General features: G+C 42.0%; 1 protein-coding gene across 1 annotated transcript in view; it reads left to right on the top strand.

Annotated features, from left to right (window-relative positions):
* Nucleotides 1-20,832, top strand: part of robo3 (roundabout, axon guidance receptor, homolog 3 (Drosophila)) — a 213,948-nt gene that overhangs the window by 115,932 nt on the left and 77,184 nt on the right. Inside the window, exons 3-7 of the mRNA XM_089016718.1 lie at nt 471-628; nt 1,247-1,367; nt 6,136-6,274; nt 8,656-8,783; nt 20,022-20,146. Coding sequence (XP_088872844.1) covers nt 471-628; nt 1,247-1,367; nt 6,136-6,274; nt 8,656-8,783; nt 20,022-20,146 — 671 coding nt within the window. The remainder of the gene's footprint in view (nt 1-470; nt 629-1,246; nt 1,368-6,135; nt 6,275-8,655; nt 8,784-20,021; nt 20,147-20,832) is intronic.

A 20,832-nucleotide genomic window follows, 5' to 3' on the forward strand; every position in this document is an offset into this window, starting at 1 on the left:
CCAAAATGTTAACCACAACTACAGTCATTATTCTTGACCTCAGATTTGAAAACGAGTTATTCATTAATTTGTTGTGCGCTCTACATGTAATATTTGGAGGAGATTAAACATTCTAATAATGGCTTCCCCAAATTCATAACGGCCCTGGAGAGGAATCCATAACTACAATGTTGACCCCCTTCCCCCCTGTATTAAAGCGTCAACAGTATGAAGAGAGATAAGGGAAGGTGCTAGTCAGGCGATCAAGTCATGGAATAAATCCCCTGGTGCTTTCATTGGCCGACGTCGTGCCGGGAACCAATCTTGCCTACAAGCGTCTCGACAATGTCTCTGAGTCATTTGGTATTTCCAAATACAATTTTGGTGAAAAAATCCGATCTACTGAAAGCTGTGATCAATGTTTGTTTTTTGTACCAAATGATCGACAACAGGTTATAGCTAGGCTTCATTTTCTCTTTGTTATTCTCCAGTTCTGAGAGATGACTTCCGCCAGACACCCAGTGATGTGGTGGTTGCAGCAGGGGAGCCAGCTGTCATGGAGTGTATTCCCCCCAGAGGACATCCTGAGCCAACGATCTCATGGAAGAGAAATAATGTCCACGTCAACGACAGAGACGAGAGGATCACAGTAAGTTGACGGGTGGTTGTCTAGATTAGAAGAAAGCAGAAAGACATCCTTGCCTTCACCAAGAAAAATGGCTTTTCACTGCTGCTGGTTTGGCTAGATTTTGTCCATCATGCGCAGACATTTGGTCATATAATCTTGGGCTACATTTACAACAAAGTACTCCATTTCTATTTCATCTTTTTACTCGATCTTCACGTGTACATTTCAAGTGGTATGTACCCAGTGTCAATATTTACTTTACATTTGTAGTCCATAAGAAATTCCAAGTTTGAGTCCTGCAGATATTGCATTTTAAGGCTACAACTCAACTTCACGTGAGGTCCAAATTCACATTAAGGTGGTCCAAATTCATCACGGTGGTCCACGGTAGTGACAGTCTTATATTCTCTCTAGAATTTGGAAACCACGTTTCGTCGAGTGGCACTGGAATTACCGTCGTGCAAAATGAAAAAGCATCTTTTCGTGAATTTCGTGACACAACCGTAGTGCATTTTTTTATTTGCATGTTACTGATGATTTGGCCTCAAATAATGAAATATATTTATTCTCCCTGCTTGCATTTAATTCCTTTAGTCCTTCTCTCAGCCATCTCATATGATTTACCTCTCCTTTTCCCAGATACGAGGAGGCAAACTGATGATTTCCAACACCAGAAAAAGTGATGCTGGCATGTACGTGTGTGTTGGAACCAATATGGTTGGAGAAAAAGACAGCGATCCAGCTGAACTGGTAGTATTTGGTGAGATATTTGTGGTTCCTCTAAATAAAATCATGGTGATACACTAGCAGTCGATGAAAAGGTTTCTTCAGCCGTCATCTGTACTTCTTTGAAGGTGTCGGACGTTTCACTTCTTATCCAAGAAACTTCGTCAGCAAACTAAAGTCTAACTGGTAGTTTAGGCCCTATATATATATCCCTACTGTCCAGACATGGCGGTGCTGGACTCTACTATGATAGGTCCCTGCTCTCAGGTTAGGGGGAGCAGAGGACTACTCCCTGCCACTCCACTGAATGTTCCTATTTTTCTGACTAACGACTGGCCTGAATGCCCCACTTCCGCCGGTATCACCTCATCAGTATTCCTAATCCTATTTTGCCTAATTAAGCTGTTGTATGAATGATACAAATTGAACCTCACCCCACCAAACCGGTTTAATGAAAGATTTTAACCTCATTGTCGTCAAATGAGTGGTTGCTAGCTTTTAGGTGCATATGTACTGCCGATTGAGGCCCACTAGTATTATCCCTGCGATGTTGATAAAGTCTTTTTTTGAGAATTTGTTGAGTCTCCCCAATGTACTGCTCTTTACAATTATCATTCTTACAATGTATTGAATAAACTACATTACTTTGTTTTTCATTTGGCAGCCTATCTTTTGGATGCACTAATTTCTGCCTTAAAGTGTTTATCGGTTTGAAATAAGTCGGAATTTTATGTTGCCAAAGGACTCTTTGTATTTTTTCAGAAACTCCTGCAATGTAAGGTACTGCTACTCCTCTCCTTTTAGTGTCTTGAGAATTATTGGTTTCGTTCCCTTTGTTAAATGACCACTGAGGGCACCCACAGTTTGTGAGTGCTCTCCTGATATGTTTTGACTCCTTTTCTCTACCTTGTTGGTATTAGCAGGGACCTATCATAGCTGTGTCCGGCACCGCCATGTCTGGACAGTAGGGATATATACATAGGGCCTAAACTACCAGTAAGACTTTAGTTTGCTGACAACGTTTCGTGGATTGGGAGCGAAACGTCCGACACCTTCAAAGGGGTACAGATGACGGCTGAAGAAACCTTTTCATCCATGGTCCACTCCTGTACGACTGAGAGCTTACACAGTCATACACTAGCAGTATGTCATGGTATTACCGTATTTTACAGATATAAATCACACTTTTTCAGTTTGGCCGGAGATGGGATTTACGTGCGAAATTATTAACACATGATTATGTCATTTCACATGTTACTTTCCCATTAATACAATACAATACATAGTGAGTTATATAGCGCTTTAACAACAACTGAAGCTGTAACAATGTTTTAAAAAAAATTAAACCAAAGAAGGTGCGATGCGCCTGGCGTTTGCCACGTCAAAGAGAAAGTGACGCATCATTTACCTCCGGAGGTTTGGAGAGGTTTTCAAAAGTGATGGAGTTGAAGATTTAATTGGATTTAGTCATTTACAGTGACACTTATGGATTGGTAAACTTGCTAGCATGCTTGTTATGCTGCAGTTATCTGAATAAGTCTTAATATGTTACGTGAACAGTGCTGCAACATTCTTTGTTTGTTATTTACATGTCAGGTAATGTTAGCATATTGTATATTTATACGGTCTGTTGTTTTCTATTGTATTTTTATTTAAAATTTCTTTTTAAGATGAGATGTCACTTCTAGGAGTTGGGTTTTCCAAGAAATGTCCCACAAATGTCTTCTATGATCTTCTTCTTTAGCTTTCGGCTTTTCCCTTCAGGGGTCGCCACAGCGAATCAATGTCCCCCATCTATCCCAGTTTTGTGCATCCTCCTCTCTCACACCAGCTACCTTCATGTCCTCTTTGACCACATCCATAAACCTCCTCTTTGGTCTTCCTCTCGGTCTCGTGCCTGGCAGTTCAAGGCTCAGCATCCTTCTCCCGATATAGTCGTTCTCTCTCTCCTCTGGACATGTCCAAACCATCTCAGTCTGATTTAAAGCAGATTCTTTACTTACAGACAGTGTAGGTGTTCAAATACCTGACATGTTTCGGCGTCTACTTCCGCCTTCGTCAGAGTGTCCTCTCGGAAGTAGACGCCGAAACATGTCAGGTATTTGAACACCTACACTGTCTGTAAGTAAATAATCTGCTTTAAATTAGATATCAAGTAGACAGGATGAACTTAGTACAACCATCTCAGTCTGGCCTCTCTGACTTTCTCTCCAAAGCCTCTAATATGAGTTGTCCCTCTAATGTACTCATTCCTGATCCTATCCAACCTGGTCACTCCCAAAGAAAACCTCAACATCTTCAGCTCTGCTACCTCCAGCTCTGCTTCCTGTCTTTTCTTCAGTGGCACTGTCTCCAGTCCAAACATCATGGCTGGTCTCACCACGCTTTTATACACATTTCCTTTCATCCTAGCTGACACCCTTCTATCACTCATCACACCTGACATTTTTCTCCAGCCGCTCCAGCCTGCCTGGACACGCTTCTTCACCTCTTTTCCACACTCTCCATTGCTCTGGACATTTGACCCCAAGTACTTAAAATCCTAAACCTTCTTTATCTCTTCTCCCTGTAGCATCACTCTTACACTTGGATCCCTCTCATTCACACACATGTATTCCGTCTTGCTGCGACTGATCTTCATTCCTGGCCTTTCCAGAGCATATCTCCACATCTGTAGTTTCTCCGCCACCTGTTCCCCGTTCTCGCTACAGATCACAATGTCATCTGCAAATATCATGGTCCAAGGAGATTCTTGTCTAACATCCTCTGTCAGCCTGTCCATCACCTTAGCAAACAAGAAGGGGCTCAGAGCTGACCCCTGGTGGAGTCCCACCTCCACCTTGAATTCCTCCGTCACACCGATAGCACACCTCACAACTGTCTTACAGTCGTGATACATGTCTTGCACCGCTCTGACATACTTTTCCGTCATTCCAGACTTCCTCATGCAATACCACAGCTCTTCTCTGGGCACCCTGTCGTACGCTTTCTCCAGATCTACAAAGACACAATGCAATTCCTTCTGACCTTCTCTGTACTTCTCTCTCAGCATTCTTAAAGCAAACACTGCATCTGTCGTACTCTTTATTGGCATGAAGCCATACTGCTGCTCACAAATGTTGACTTTTGCTCTTAGTCTAGCTTCGACTACTCTTTCCCAGAGTTTCATTGTATGGCTCATCAACTTTATTCCTCTGTAATTAATACAACTCTGCACATCTCCTTTGTTCTTAAAAATGGGCACGAGTACACTTCGTCTCCATTCTTCAGGCATCTGTACACCATCGAAGATCTTGTTGAATAACCCAGTAAGGAACACCACCGCCACCTCTCCAAGACACTTCCATACCCCGATTGGTAAATTATCAGGCCCGAGTGCCTTTCCCCCCTTCATCCTCTTCAGCGCTCTCCTCACTTCATCCTTGCTAATGCTTGCTATGTCTTGACCACAACAGTCACGTCTTCTACTCTTTGTTCCTTCTAATTTTCCTCATTCATCAATTCTTCAAAGTACTCTTTCCATCTTGCCATCACACTTCTAGCACCTGTTAATACATTGCCATCTCTATCCTTAATCACCCGAACCTGCTGCAGGTCCTTACCATCTTTGTCTCTCTGTCTCGCCAGCCTGTAAAGATCAGTCTCACCTTCCTTGCTGTCCAGCCGAGCATACAAGTCATCGTAGGCCTCTTGTTTGGCCTTTGCCACCTTTACTTTAACTGTGCGCTGCATCTCCTTGTACGCTCTCTACTCTCGTACGTCCTCTCAGTGTCAATCCAGAAAATATGATAATACTGTATTATTGTGGTTTTCTGGAAAAAAAAAAAATGTGGAAACCTAAGTGCCAGCTATGTTAACCTAACAAAATTGTGAAAAAAAGTAAAACACTCTCATCATGACAGAAATAAATGCTTATTTAAAAAAACTGTGAAAATATTTTGTCAACAGTAGTATCTATAACATTAAGGATGGAAATCAATACACCACGTCTAGCGAATAATTTCAAAATATTTGTACTGTGCAATGAGATTCAAACATCAACACCAAAATAAACTCAAAAAGGTTGTGAGAATCCAATTATTAAATATCAAAACACATTTCAACCAGTTAATCTAATCTTCGGGTCGCGGGGGGTGCTGGAGCCTATCTCAGCTCTCTTCGGGCACGAGGCGGCGGACACCCTGAATTGGTTGCCAGCCAATCGCAGGGCACACAAAGACATACAACAGTCACTCTCACAATCACACCACGGGACAATTAGGAGTGGTCAATCAGCCTGCCATGCATATTTTTGGGGCCTGGGGAGAACATGCAAACCGGGAGGCCGGACCGGGACGCGAACCGGGATGCGAACCGGCGACCTCTGCACTGTGAAGCCGGTGTGATAACCACTCGACTACCGGACCACCCCAAATGGACTCCAATCTTATTAATAATTGTTTTTGTTTTTGGATTCAACAAAAGTGAAGTAACGTGAAAAAAGTAGCACACTGTACGCTGGAAGACTTACAGGATTCAATGAAAGTGCAGCAAAAACCTGATTTACTTCAGATGCGCAAAATCCACCAAAATATGTTAACCCTTTCAGGGATTGTTATTGTGGTACTACAGTGGACATCTTGGCTTGAATTCAATTTGATTGTTATTGTTATCCTTGTTGTTACTATTGTTTTTGTCAATGTTACAGCACATCCCATACCTATTCTCCCAACTATCAATCAAGTACATTTCAGACCCTGCACGGAAAATGAAATTTGAAACTTTTGCCACTCTTCTATTTCCTGTCTCTTGTTTGCTGTCAGAGAGGCCAGTGTTTACGAAGCAGCCGGTTAACCAAGTGGTGTTGGCTGATGATGCAGTGGATTTCTTTTGTGCGGTGCACGGAGATCCTAATCCGACTGTTCGCTGGCGGAGAGAAGAGGGGGAGTTACCTCGAGGCAGGTAAGACAGACACTAACAGTAATGGACACACTACATTGTACACGTGTGTTGAATGTACTCAATTTCACAGTCATCTGGATACAGATACATCACATCTGTAAGGAATAATAATAATAATACCTTTTATTTTAAGCACCTTTCAAAGCTCTCAAGGACACTTTACAGTCACAGACAAGCATGGATAAAATAATAAATAACATGCAATTATAAATAGAATACAATAAATAACATACAATTATAAATAGAAACAAGGGATAGAGCTACACAGAAAATGCAATGTTAAATAGGTGTGGGTTTTGAGATGGGATTGAAGGTGGGAAGAGATTCGATGATACGAATGTTAGGAGGAAGTGAGTTCCCAAGTTTGGGGGCAGAGCAGAAGGTCAGATAGGTATGGGGTGGGGGGGGCAAGGTTATGGATAGCTTTAAATGTATAAAGAAGAATGTATTTATTTATTATAAATACATATTTGATCTTAGAGCTCTTAGAGGACGGGGGTGATTTGGTGAAGGGATGATGTTCTGGTGATGATCCGGGCTGAATAATTCTAGACTAGTTGAAATTTGTGGAGATGTTTCTGAGGGACACTAAGGAGAAGGGAATTGCAATAGTCAATCTGGGAGGTGACATAGCAGTGGTGTGAGGGGTGAGAGATGGGCAAAGGCGATTGATATTGTATAGGCGGAAGTAGGCAAATTGGGTTAAGTTATTTATATGGGAGTGGAAAGATAGTGTGCTGTCAAGGATGACACCTGGGCTTTTGACCTGATGGGAGGGAGAAACGGTTGAATTGTCAATAGTGAGAGAGAAACTGTTAGCTTTGCTTAAGATGGATTTGGTACCGACAAGGATAATTTCAGTTTTGTTGCTGTTAAGTTTGAGGAAGTTATGGGTAAACCAGGATTTAATTTCAGAGAGGCAGAGTGAAAGGTACGAAGGTGGAAGAGAGGCGTCGGGTTTGCTGGAGACATAGACCTGGGTGTCATCCGCAAAGCAATGAACGTGTATACCAAATTTATGGCACTAGATACACTATTAGTCCACTTAAAAAGTATTTAGGTCCATACAATCTAGAAAATGAATCCAAATACACTCCTGTCTGGAGTTTGCATGTTCTCCCCATACCAGTGTGGGTTTTCTCCGAGTACTCCGGTGTTCTCCCGAATTCCAAAAGCAAGCATGGTAGTTTAATGGCACACTCAAATTTTTCCTTAGGTGCGAGTGTGAGAACCGAGTGTTGGTTTTGTCTATGTGTGCCTTGTGGCAATGAGTTCAGGGGGCACTCTACTTTCTGCCGAAAGACAGCTGGGATAGGCTTCAGCATGTTCGTGACCCTTGTGGAGGTAAGTGGGATAGAAAATGGATGGATTGGTTGACATTTAATGGTGGCTCAGGATAAATAGAAGAAAAGCATCATTTTTTCCTCAGATCTCCTCTTGGAGAGTCTGATGAATTCTGCTTGATGAATGAAAGACCATTTTGCCATATGTTATTGAACTTCTCAAACATGTATGCCATTTGTTTTTCTAATAGTCCTTGCTTGAAAGATATGTCTATGTTTATAGTGATCATTGGGATTTGTATCTTTCATTGAAAGATGGTTTCATATTCATTTGTCCTTTGAATTGTATTATTATTATTAATAATAATAATAATAATAATAATACATTTTATTTTAAGTGCCTTTCAAAGCTCTCAAGGACACTTTACAGTCACAGACAAGCATGGGTACAATAATAATTACAATACAATTATGAATAGAAACAAGAGATAGGGCTACACATTTTAAATAGGTGTGGATTTTGAGATGGGATTTGAAGGTGGGAAGAGAATCAATGTTACGAATGTTTGGAGAAAGTGAGTTACAGAGTTTGGGGACAGAGCAGCTGAAAGCTCTGTACCCCATCATGCTGAGACGGGTAGGGGGGCACACAGAGGTGGAGGTAGGAAGAGGATCTGAGGGAATACATTTCATTTATAAGCACCTCTCAAGCACGTTTCAAGGACACTTTATAGTCACAGGATAAAGCTTTTCTGCTGATGAGCAGCAGCAGCCAGACACGCCAGAGTTCACTCAAGCTGGAAGTAACGGAAATATATATATTTAAAAGCATATTGCATGGAAAGTGAACACAATGAACACAATGCTTCTTAGATTACGTTATTTTCCCTCAAAGTGCATCTATTAAAAGGACAATGTCATGTTTTTTCCCAGTAAGATAGTCTGTGTTTTTATTTGTTTAACTATATAAGGTGCCATCAAGATTTATAATTCTTTTAGAATTCATACATGACTATAATCAATGTCTATTGCAATGTTGAGACTCGCAAGTTTATATTGTAGTATGTGGCAATTGACACAAGCTTGATGTGTTTGCAGGTATGAGATCCGCAGCGACAACAGTCTACACCTGAAGCAGGTGCGAGCTGACGATGAGGGCACTTACACTTGTGTGTCAGAAAACAGTGTCGGAAAAGCAGAGGCAGCAGCGACCCTGCAAGTACATGGTAAGTCATTTCACTTCTGTTTAGGACACATGTAGTATACAATAAGCTTTGTGTCATCCAAAAAAATGCATTAATTAACCGCTTTTATTAACAACACCCAATTGTTGACCACTTTGAGAGAACACAACCACAAAGGCACAAATACATAATAATAATAATAATAATAATAATAATAATAACACATTTAATTTACAAGTGCACACCCAAGGACACTTTACAATAAAAACAATACATAAAACAATAAAACCATGAATAAAACAATAAATAATAAAATAGCAGATTAAACTAGACCATGAAAGCAAGTTTAAACAGGTGGGTTTTGAGGTGAGATTTGAAAGTAGGAAGGGAGTCGATATTACAGATGTTTGGTGGAAGTGAGAGTTCCAGAGTTTGGGAGCAGAGCGGCTGAAAGCTCTGCACCCCAATAAAGACTCCTCACGTATAATTTAGAGCTGAAAAAGCTAAAGATGATGGTGTTCGACTTGGGTGACCAAGAGTCAATACAGGCACGTACTCCATTCTAACATAATTGCTGATCGAATCCCATTCAACAATGACAGTCAAAGTTGAACTGTAGTGTTATTGCAAAATACTAGTCAAGTAATGTCAAATTAAAGTTATATTGGTAATATAATTAAAAGAGAGGGGGCTACATTATAGCACCTTCATTGAACAGCCTCTTTAAAATCGGTTTTAATTGATAGGGTGTGTTTCATTTTAAGACAGATAGAATTGAAGCTACAATAGTGGCTGTGGTTGCAGTCTACAACCTTGACAGGTCTTCTTTTCCTTTCGGCTTTTCCCCTCAAGGGCGTAAAAAAAAAACCGAAAGTGGCAGCTGAGTATCCTTTGTTGTGGCTTGCGATGGATAAATGTATGTTGGGCACTATGACTGTCGTGGCTTACTTGACGGAGCCAATTAAATGGTTGATTGGATCGGCGGATTGGGGCAATGCAATTGATCGCAAAATATGCATGAATTGTAAATGATAGATGATCAGATGTTACGAAAAACAGTACATGTAAACATTTTTGCGGATGTCGAAAAATGTTTGGACGGAGATCCTGTAAGTTCGATTTTGTATTGCACGCCTTTTTCCGACCGCTTGCGATCGGCTGCATACTGTGCTTCACGCACACGCACGCACACAGACACATTGGAGTTTTCAAGGCCTGTATGTTTACGCGACGGATACCAAGGCTGACCAATCAGCGCTGGGCTATGCCCAAGTGTTGCTAACGAGTTCAGGCCCCGATCCGCCGAGCTCGCTCAGAATTGGCAGCGTGGAGTATGTGAGCGCAGAGGAAATCTCTCTTACCAGTTGACGCTTTGAAGAGGAGGCGCCAATCGCGCTTATGATTGGCTCTGTGGAGAATGTGGGCGGGGAGGAAATCCCACTTCCCAGTTGACGCCCCAGGAGGATGTGATGCGTAACAAAAAGTAATGGCTGCTGGCATGTAATTCAGTAATTAGCTGCCAGCAGCTTCAGTAATGGCTTACTGAAGACCCAAGGATATTTGTTGTCATACTACAATAGGTGTGAATTTATTTTACGACTGTTCGAGCGTCTGTGTTTTATATTTCCCCGTTCAGTGTTTGACTTATACATTCCATAAAAAATATAGCACAGAAGCAACTTACAAACAAATTCACCTTATGAATGACCGCTCCGAACGTATTTCGTTCGTAAGGTGGGGAGCGTCTGTAGAGCCTTCGTAACTGCTGCCGCAGCAACACATTGCTTTGTAGAACATTTAAAGGACAACCAACGTCTCCGGACAAGTTGTGTCCATAATTTGTAAAATGGCTTCAAATGACTTCTACTGAGCGTATTTTACAAATATTCCACCGCATATAGATATATTTTACGTTTTAAGACTCGCGCTGAATATTCCGGAAGTCTTGTTTTTGAGTTGGTGACGAGTCTTCACCCTACGTCACTGAAGGAACGCCCCTAACCGAGAAAGGATATACCTTGCATCACCTCAGTGCATTTTGCGGTACTTTGTTTGGTCTGAAAACCTTGTGTTGATCCGTGTTGATGGCGAAATTAGAAGGAACACACATAAATAACGCAATGGCGAATCGTTCTATGTTACACCGAGACAATCCTTTGATATTCATTGACAAAAATTCAGAGCTGAAAAAATAAACCGATTTCCACCGGAGCTTTGGCGCCATCTTCTGCATTTTCTGTGACGCTACACATCAGTCTTGATTCCTCAAAATGACCCGGAAGACCTTCTTTAATCGATTGCAAACGTGTATGCTTTCCTCTTCAGAACTATTTGAATCATATTCATAACTGGATGTGTAACAAGAAAGCATATTCTCCGAATCTGAAGCCATTGTTTTGATTCTCGAGCAAGGCAAGACATATTGGCTGAACTGGGGGCGGGACTTTCTGAAAATGCCCAATTTGCAGCTCAATTCTTTGCAGATTTTGGACACTTTAAGTCATTTTTGTTGGTGTTTGCATTTGACTAAAAAGATCAGCCTGTGTGTTTTGGGTATTTTAGGAGCTATGAAACGTTTTTCTGATGTCAGTGAGGAAACAAAAAAGTGATGTGGGTTGTCCTTTAAATATAATGTTCAAGAAATCAGAAGATATTGATCCATTTGCAGCTCCCAAAGGATATCGCATGAGGCACAACATGAAGTCGCTGAAAGTAGAGAGTTTATTCCTTGGCATAATTACAAAAGGCATTCTAAAACAATAAATGAAAGACAAGTAATGCTGCTCGACTTCTTCCTCTGGTTAGTCAGGAGTTAACTATGCTTTTTGCTCATTTCTTTATTTGCTAGTGGCTGTGCAGAACTCAGAAAGGAGTTGTCTGAGTATGTGTTGGCGAATGCACATGTCAATTGGTTTTGGGCAATATCCTTTTAAGTTAAAATTGGTTCCTGCTAATCATCTCTACCCGATGGCATGAGAACACTAACAGGCAAAGAAATCAATTAAGACTATAAAGAGACTCTTAACACCACATATAAGGCGCATCAGATTACAAGGTACACTGTTGAAAAACAAATGTGTTTCGGTGTGTTTTGTACAGTAGTATTTAAAATACAATTTGTAGAAATGTAATTTCAGACATACAGTATGTCAGTTTAGTAGCTTGTCAAACAAATGTTGGTGATCACTGCCTCAGTGTTTCAAATAATATTATTTTAATGGCATTAGGTTATGTCGTATACTACAGTAATCAAATCTTGAGGGTGCACCAGCAGATAACGCCAAGAAAAACTTTGTTTACATGGTTCAAACAGCCAGGATTATGCCGCTGGGTACAGACATCTTGGTAAAACAATAAAACAGAAAAAGTGAAAAAGTAATGGTTTACTTTCCTTTTCAACTATCAATCCCTCGTGTCTTTGGATAGAAAGGTAAGATCAAAATGACCGAAATCGCATGAAAATAAAGTAGGTCCCTTGAATAAATACACTCAAATACAATTATTTTCATTTATCATTTGTGATGAAAAATGGGCATATTTAGAGCTACGCCCTGTTGTGAACTGGCCCTACAGTTTCTCCTGGAATCTTGCAGATACAGTATTCTGAAACAGCATCCGCGCACATGAAATGACAAATACACAGTTTTTAGTCATCTGAGACATAGATGCACATTTTTGGATTTGTGCATACGCTTATATTTGCAAAATATAATTTAACTGCATACTGTAAATATGAAAAGTACACACACACATACCATTGTATTTTTGTCGCTGACTGAAAAACTCGGTACAGTCAGAGTTTTACAAAGATTGAATGTGGGTCATTGAACGCAGCTACAGACTTTGTTGGGGATAATATGAATTTGTCTTTACTTGTATGGTGCGCCACTCTGGGAAGGAAATTCCTGTTTCTTTGAGCTATAACTCTTTACATATGCTATTATGTCCACTCGGTTTCATACTGTATGTAACATATAAGATCCCCATTAATCAAAAGCTCATCATGTCATAATGTTCTCTTTCCATTTCCACCCCCCTTTGCTTCCCTTCCATCACAGTTGGCTCATCCAGTGAGTATCTCATTTCATGCCACCTTTATTTATGTGTGGAAGAGCGTAAGAGAGAGAGAGTTTGAGAGAGAATTTGCACAAGAAGTGTTCCGATAATAACTGTAATTACCACCCACATACTCGTTTTGGACTCTAATTAGTAAGTTATTTATCACAAGTGAGTGTTTTGTCATGTGTTTTACAAAGCTTCCGTTTGAAAGTTGTAATGAACTACTAATCTTCAATGCAGGAGACGTGCATGCAACCATCAATTATCCCACTTCAAAATAAATTGTATTTCCATGTCAAGCATGTCACACACATGTCATCAAAACTGAATTCTCCACTTTTGTAGCTTAATCCCACTGAATAGCATTTCCTGTATATTTATTATACTTCATTTTTATGATATATGATTGTTTCTGTGGTTGAGTGGTTCGCATATTCGCCTCACAATGCAGGGGTGCAGATTTCAATTCCAACTTCTGTCTTCCTTTATGGAGTTTGCGTGTTCTTCTTGTGCCTGCATGGATTTTCTGCGGGTACTCCAGTTTCTGTCCCATTTCAAAAAAACACGAGTGTCAGTAGGAAACTCTAAATTGTGTAGGTGTTGTCTTGTGCGCGAGTGAATGTGCGTCCTTGTGTACCCCGCAATTGGCTGGCAACCAGTTGGGGTGTCCCACAGCTCCTGCCTGAAGACAGCTGGGGTAGAGTCTGGCATGCCTGTGACGCTTTTAAGGATAAGCATTTTAGGAACTGGATGGTTGGATGATTGTTTGTGTGAGAGTTAACAACACAGTACTGTACCACTGCTTGAGCTCAGAGGGAGGCTCATTACTTGGTTTGCTGTGGACAAGGAAAGCAAAGCCACATTACATTTAGGTTACATTTTGTCATAGTTTCTGTTCTGCTAAGCAATACATTAAACCAAAGCATACATTTAAAACTGGCATTCTCAAGTAAAAGATGCAATTCGACAGGGATTTTTTGTCTTTTCCAACAACCTAATGATAGGGTATTGAACCTGATTCCGAAAAGGAATCTCTACTCTGGTAAGTCACTCAGAGCGTTGAGAAAGTCCATGTGAATCCACCCATGGGGCCCTTCTAAAGAGTATATGTTTAATTACCTCGTCAACCTCAACCCCAGAGATAGGAAAGCCCACCATCCAGTGTTCAATGTCTTCATCTTCAAAATAAGGGATGTTGGTAGAATTTAGATGGCCTTTGCGGTGTGAATCGCCTCATCCCAAGTCAAGGGCAGCAACAACGTCGCTACGATAAGCAGTATTAATGTTCGACTGCTTCCTCCATTGAGATGCTTAATAATGAACCAGAATTTCCTCAAAGCCACCCAGAAGTCGTTCTACAATGTCCTCCACCAAATTTGCCTCAGTGATCAACAGAGTTGTGTTCCGCTTGCCCAGCCGCTCAACTACTTGGTCCCCCCACGCACTCCAATTAAGGTTCACACCATGAACTGGCGTTTTGTGCATTGACACAAACAGTAGCCATCTTCCTACCTGAAGGTGAAAGATGGCTACCCTCTTATTCACTGAGGTCGACACCAACATATATAGGCCTGCTCAGCGCCATTCACTGTGGGCGACTCCAGTGAAAGAGAGTCCAACCCCTCCCAAGAGGGCTTGTATGAGAACAAAAGCTATGTGTTAACAGGAGCCCCACTATATCTCATCAGAAATTCTCAATGTCACAAGCCAAATGAGAGTCCTTTGATACCACAAAGATGAGATTCCACACCCCTTGAGCCAGCTTCGTTCGTCAGGAATCAGGAATCAAACTGCCATGGTATCCTGCCTCTTCCACTGCCCAACTCACACGTTACCCGACCGACCCCTTGGCCCCTCTCACAGTGGTGAGCCCATGCGAAGAGGGACACAAGTTGCCTTAAGGAGCTATGAATTGTTGGGCCCTATGGGCGGAGTCCAGAGCACGAGGTGCTCGACATCAAGTTTTACCTCTGAGCCTGTCCAAAGGTGCCGGTGCCAGACCTCTGCTATGATAGTCCCGGCTATTAGGTTGGGGGGAGCAGAAGACTATTCCTTGAAGCTACACTCATTACTTCTATTGTCAGTGTCACCCAGGGTGTGCAACTTTTACATCGGGCGTACAACTTACAGAACGTCTCCGCCCGGGTGGCCGAAAACTTTTTTAAAGAAAGAAAAACATGAAAGTTTCTTTTTTCAAATCAAACGTTGCTTTATTCCCATTTTAAAATCTTCGTCTGGTTTGGAAATTTCTGAATTTTGGTTCGTTTGGCATTTTGCATACTCGGCAGCCAATCAGAAGCCTGCATCAAATAACTTTGTGTTTCCGGGTGCATTTGCATATCATTTTCCAAAGTAGATGCACAGAGAACACAAGAAAAATGGATACGTGGTAAGGAATCAAACCAAAACCTCAGCCCCATAAGAAAGATTCAAAAGAAGCTAACAAAATATATGACACTACAAATCACGAGGCTTGTAGCAGACGACACAACACAAATATTGCATTGTGCAACATGCCGAACAGTGCATTGACAAACGACAACTGGAGCAAAATTAATTAATACAATAAATTACGCACCGGAGCATTCATACATCAACTACTTAATAAAACTAACAATGTTGTTCTGTTATATATTCTGATTATCAATCCTTAATACTTTGCAACATTGTTTTTTTTTTTTTTTTGGCGATTAGTCGTCTTATTGTGTTTCAAGTTGTGAAAAATGGGGAACTTTATGGCAGGGCAGGCAACTTTTCAGAGTTGTCTGCCCTGGTGTCTGGTAACTTTTTGTCCTGAGTTTCAGACACTGCTATTGTCCTGACTTATTATGGTCTTTGACTGGCCTGATTGCCCCATTCACTCTGATATCACCTCTACAGCATGACTAAGCCGACGTGGTAACTATCTAATAATAATAATAATAATAATAATAATAATAATAATAATAATAATAATAATACATTTTCATTCATTCATTTTAAGCGCCTTTCAAAGCTCTCTAGGACACTTTACAGTCACAGACAAGTATAGGTACTATAATAAATGAAATACAATCACAAATAAAATACAATAAATCAAATACATTTATAAATAGAAACAAGAGAGAAAGAGCTACACAGAAAATGCAATTTTAAATTGTATCTAAGAAGTATGTTGTAAGCACGATCCAAATTAAACATCACTCCACCATGGCGATTTAGTGATGGTGGTGGTGATAATTTGTTGCAGGAAACTGCTGCACTAAATCACCATGGTGGCATGAGGTTTAATTTGGATCGTGCTTACAACAGATTTCTTAGGTTAAAATGATGGGATTTGCTTCATAAGAGAATATGGCACTCTGTTTTGAAACAATTAGCCATATGCCGAGAACTTCCATGTGTGAATGAGAGCAACATGAGCATGAGAGTGCATTGACTCGAGCAAAGATGTGCATGACATGCACTGTATCAGCGTGGGACTGTGACAGGCAGCTGTCACAGTCCCACGTCACATCCCTGTCACATCATTTTCCTCAGGGAATTATCCCAGGGAGTGTATGGGTGTTTGTTGTCCGTGGGTGTTACAGCATCAAACCAAGTCGCAAATGACAAGTGACACAAGTTTCCAATGACACTAAAATGACACCATTTTGCATTTTACCGTAGAACCAAAACCACATTCCTTGATGAAAAACGCATATTTTATACTCTGCACTATAATGTGCTTCAGATATTAAAAAAAAAAAAAACATTTTCATTTATACCCCTCCATGAGCCATCACCTTACCGTGGTGGAGGGGTTTTTGTGTCCCCATGATTATAGGAGCTAAGTTGTCTGGCGTTTTATGCCCTAAGGGTCACCCATGTCAAACAGGTCCTAGGTGAGAGACAGGACAAAGATCCCCAAACTCAAAAGATCCCTAAAAACGAAAAACATCGATGGATCTGGTTTTCCTTTGCCCGGACGCGGGTCACTGGGGCCCCTCTCTGGTCTCAGCCGAAAGAGGCAACGTGGGTCCCCCTTCTCAATGTCTCACCACCTATGGGAGGGGCCAAATGGGGTAGAGTGCAACGTGAGTTGGGCGGCAGGCAAAGGCAGGGACCCTGGCGGTCCGATCCTTGGCTACAGAAGCAAGCTCTTGGAGCGTGGAATGTCACCTTTCTTGCAGGAAAGGAGCGTGAGTTGGTGTCTGAGGTAGAAAGGTTCCGACTCACAGTTCCCACACACAGCTTGGGTTCTGCTACCAGCCCTCTCGAGAGGGGTTGGACTCTCTTCCACTCTTGAGTTGGCCATGGTGAGAGATGTAGAGCAAGTGTGGGCTTACTCATTACCCCCCGGCTCACTGCCTTACATTGGGATTCAGCCCGGTAGATGAGAGAGAGGATTGCTTCCCCCCGCCTTCGGGTTGGGGGATGGGTCTCAACTGTTGTTTGTGCGTATGCACCAAACAGCAGTTCAGTGTACCCATCCTTTTTGGAGTCATTAGAGGGTGTGCTGGAGAGTACTCCTGCTGGGGACTCCTTTATATTCTGCTGGAGCAGCATCATTGGAAGGAACCCCCCCCCCCCCTGATCAGAACCCAATTGATATTTTGTTGTTGGACTTCTGTGCTGGACATGGATTGTCTAAAATGAACACTTCAAACATAATGGTGTCTATATGTGCACTTGGCACCAGGACAACCTTGGCCGCAGTTCGATGATTGACTTAGTAGTTGTATAATCGTATTTGCGGCCCATGTTTTGGACATTCGGGTGAAGAGCGGGGTGAAGCTGTCAACTGATCACCACCTGGTGGTGAGTAGGCTCTGATGGTGGGGGCCGATGCTGGCAGACCCAAACGTATTTCAGAAGGAGTTTCAACTCCCACTTCCAGCAGAATTTTTCCCATGTCCCGGGGGATGTGGGGGACATTTGACATGTTTCGTACCTCTATTGTTGAGGGGGGCAATCAGAGTTGCGGCTCTAAGGTGGTTGGTGCCTGTTGAGGCGGGCACCCCCATACTCGCTGGTGAACATCAGCAGTAAGGGATGCCGTCAAGCTGAAGAAGAAGTCCTATCGGGCGTATATGGCCAGTGGGATCCCAGAAACAGCTGGCAGGTATCAATTAGGGAAGCGGAATGCAGTTTTAGTGGCCGCCAAGGCATAAACTAGGGCATCAACGAGTTCGATTAGGCCAGATGGCTTTGAGGAAATTCTGGTCCACAGTGACGATGGAGCACTGCTTAACCCGCCTCGGGACGTTGTGAGCCGCGAGGCAGAGTACTTCGAAGACCTCTTTAACTCCACAACACACCTTCCATGGAGGAAGCAGAGTCTGGAGACGATGAGATGGGCTCTCGGATCTCTGTGTTTGAAGTTACCGATATTGTTAACAAAGCTCCTCAGTGGCAAGGCATGGGGCCTTGCCACTCCGGGTGGATCTCATCCAGTTCCTCAAGGCTCTGTATCTTGTGGCTCTGATGTATTGGTTGACATCAACATCCTGTGGAGAGTGCCTCTGGATTGGCAGACTGGCGTATTGGTCCCCCTTTTCAAAAAGGGGGACCGTAGGGTGTGTTCCAACTACAGAGGGATCACACTCATCAGCCTCCCCGGTAAGGTCTATTCAGGGGTTCTAGAGTGGAGTGTCCATGAGGAAGTCAAGCCTCAGATTGAGGAGTAGCAGTGTGATTTTCCTCCCAGCCGTGGAACAGTGGACCACCTTACACACTGAGAAGGGTCCTCGAGGGTGCATGGAAATTCACCCAACCACTTTATATGTGCTTTGTGGACACGGAGAAGGCGTTTGACCGTGTCCCTCGGGAGTTCTGTGGACGGTGCTTCGGGAGTATGGTGTACAGGAACACCTGATACAGGTCTGTTGGGGTCTTTATTGGTCCCATAATAGCAAATGTATCCTTGATAACAAACCACATATGCCACGTAAGCACTCAGAGAAAGGGGATGTGGAAAAGTAGTCCGGCAGCCACACTGGTGCTGTTCTGCTGTGTGGTTTAGTGTTCTTCCGCCGAAAACTAGTCCGCCAACCACCGTGGCGCTCCGTGTTTTTCCCGAAAACTTGTTTGTATGCCCATATTATATTCTCGTGAATTTAATATTCGTAAGATGAGAAATTCATTAGCTAAAGCGTTCGTAAACCAAGGTATCACTGTCGTGATAAACTTTCTATTTTGCTTTTTTACCTTTTAACATGAAACCGTCTTTTACATTGTCACCTAATTCACCAAGCTACACACTTATGAATGTGATAAGGAAAATCAATTAGGATGTGTGAAGGAATCAGGATGCATTCAATCCCCGAGTGTGGAGCACAGTCTGACACTTGCTACGGAATCAATGGAAATAAAATACGTATATGTTACAAACACATAGAGTAACTGTTAGAGAAGAGAAACAGTGAAAAAGAAAAGACTAGCTTCAGTTTCTTGGTCTTGTCTCAGATTTGAGTCCAGAATTTCTTGGAGTTGGATTTGCTAGCTTGACATCATGTCTGGTCAAGTCCTGCACTAATCTACTGTTCTTCACATTCATGAATGTAGTCATGAAGCACTTCATGCTTAATTAATAATGAAACAAAATATTTTCAATTCATGTGCAACTTCCACAATCCGTTACTGACTGCAACCAGTGTTGTGACAATGTTTTTTTTAGTAGAGCCATCAGTATGACCTTCAGCGTGTACATTAGGGTCACAAAATGGGTCACAAAATGTCTCCGAGATTAATTGCTCAGGTTCTGCATTTCAAACAGTTTATTTTCTTAATCCGGACAAAAGTAAATGTATTATTTTTTTTCCCCAAGTAAATCGGTAAAAAAGTGAGTGGCTGCCTTTCCAGCAGCTTCTGTATTATTTCTACTTCTTCTCTTCCTTGCCTCTTCCTTTCATAACTTTGCTGCTGTGAAATGTAAATTTATCCAGACTATTAAAGGCTTATCCAATCCAACCCAAAGAGCTAAAATTTTAGTTTTTGGTGTGTTTTGCTTTGAAAGATTTGCAAGTACAACATTTGTGCCTGTCAAATGTATTCCATGAACTGACCTTGTTATTGCATTTTGAAACAGATTTTTATGATTTTGAACTTGTCACGTTCTTGACATGTCTCAGTATTGGTCTTAGTGAGTTCTGATGGATGAATGGATGGATGGATGGATGGATGGATGGATGGATTTTAAATCAAGCTTTAAATGTGTCCTTTTTTGAGTTATTCTGAAAGTCCTGATCCTCTTTTCATCAGTGCCACCTCAGATTCTGGTGCGCCCCCGGGACCAAATCACAGCACCGGGTCGCACTGTAACCTTCCTCTGCGACACGAAAGGAAACCCTCCTCCAGCTGTCTTTTGGCAAAAAGAAGGAAGCCAGGTATGAAATTGCTTGTTTTTCAATCCATTATAAATATGTGCAGTATATATTGAATATACTTGATATTAACCATTTTGATGCTTTAGGAAGAACTTGGTAGTACTTATCTTGACCCAGACTTCTTTTTTCGGTCTGTGCGCTGTGTTTGGTGTTGTACCAGCAGCATACTCGCCCACACATGCATTTGCACTTTCCAATCATTTTCTCGACTCTGCATCAGAGTGCAAGTGTGTTTTGGCCCACACATGTGTAAATTTGTCCATGCGTGGGTTTGGACAAAGTGTATGATCAGCTGAGAAGCATGTGGGAATGCACTGAAAGACCTGATGAAGAGCGTGTGGGTGCTTTTGCGAGGTTTACGGTTCAACATTAGTGGGGCAAGATTGCTATCCGGTGTGATTTTGTGTAGGAAACAGAGCACAAGCGAGGGGGGATTAGATATTATATTATATTATATTATCTCATCTCTCATCTCATTTTCCGTACCGCTTATTCCTCATTAGGGTCACGGGGGTTGCTGGAGCCTATCTCAGCTGTCTTCGGGCACGAGGCGGGGGACACCCTGAATTGGTTGCCGGCCAATCACAGGGCACACAAAGACATACAACAGTCACTCTCACACTCACACCTAGGGACAATTTGGAGTGGTCAATCTGCCTGCCATGCATGTTTTTGGAGTGTGGGAG

The sequence above is a fragment of the Hippocampus bargibanti genome, linkage group LG16 (assembly GCF_051943395.1).
Source record: "Hippocampus bargibanti isolate YZ-2025 linkage group LG16, ASM5194339v1, whole genome shotgun sequence".
In the NCBI taxonomy this organism is placed as follows: Eukaryota; Metazoa; Chordata; class Actinopteri; order Syngnathiformes; family Syngnathidae; genus Hippocampus; species Hippocampus bargibanti.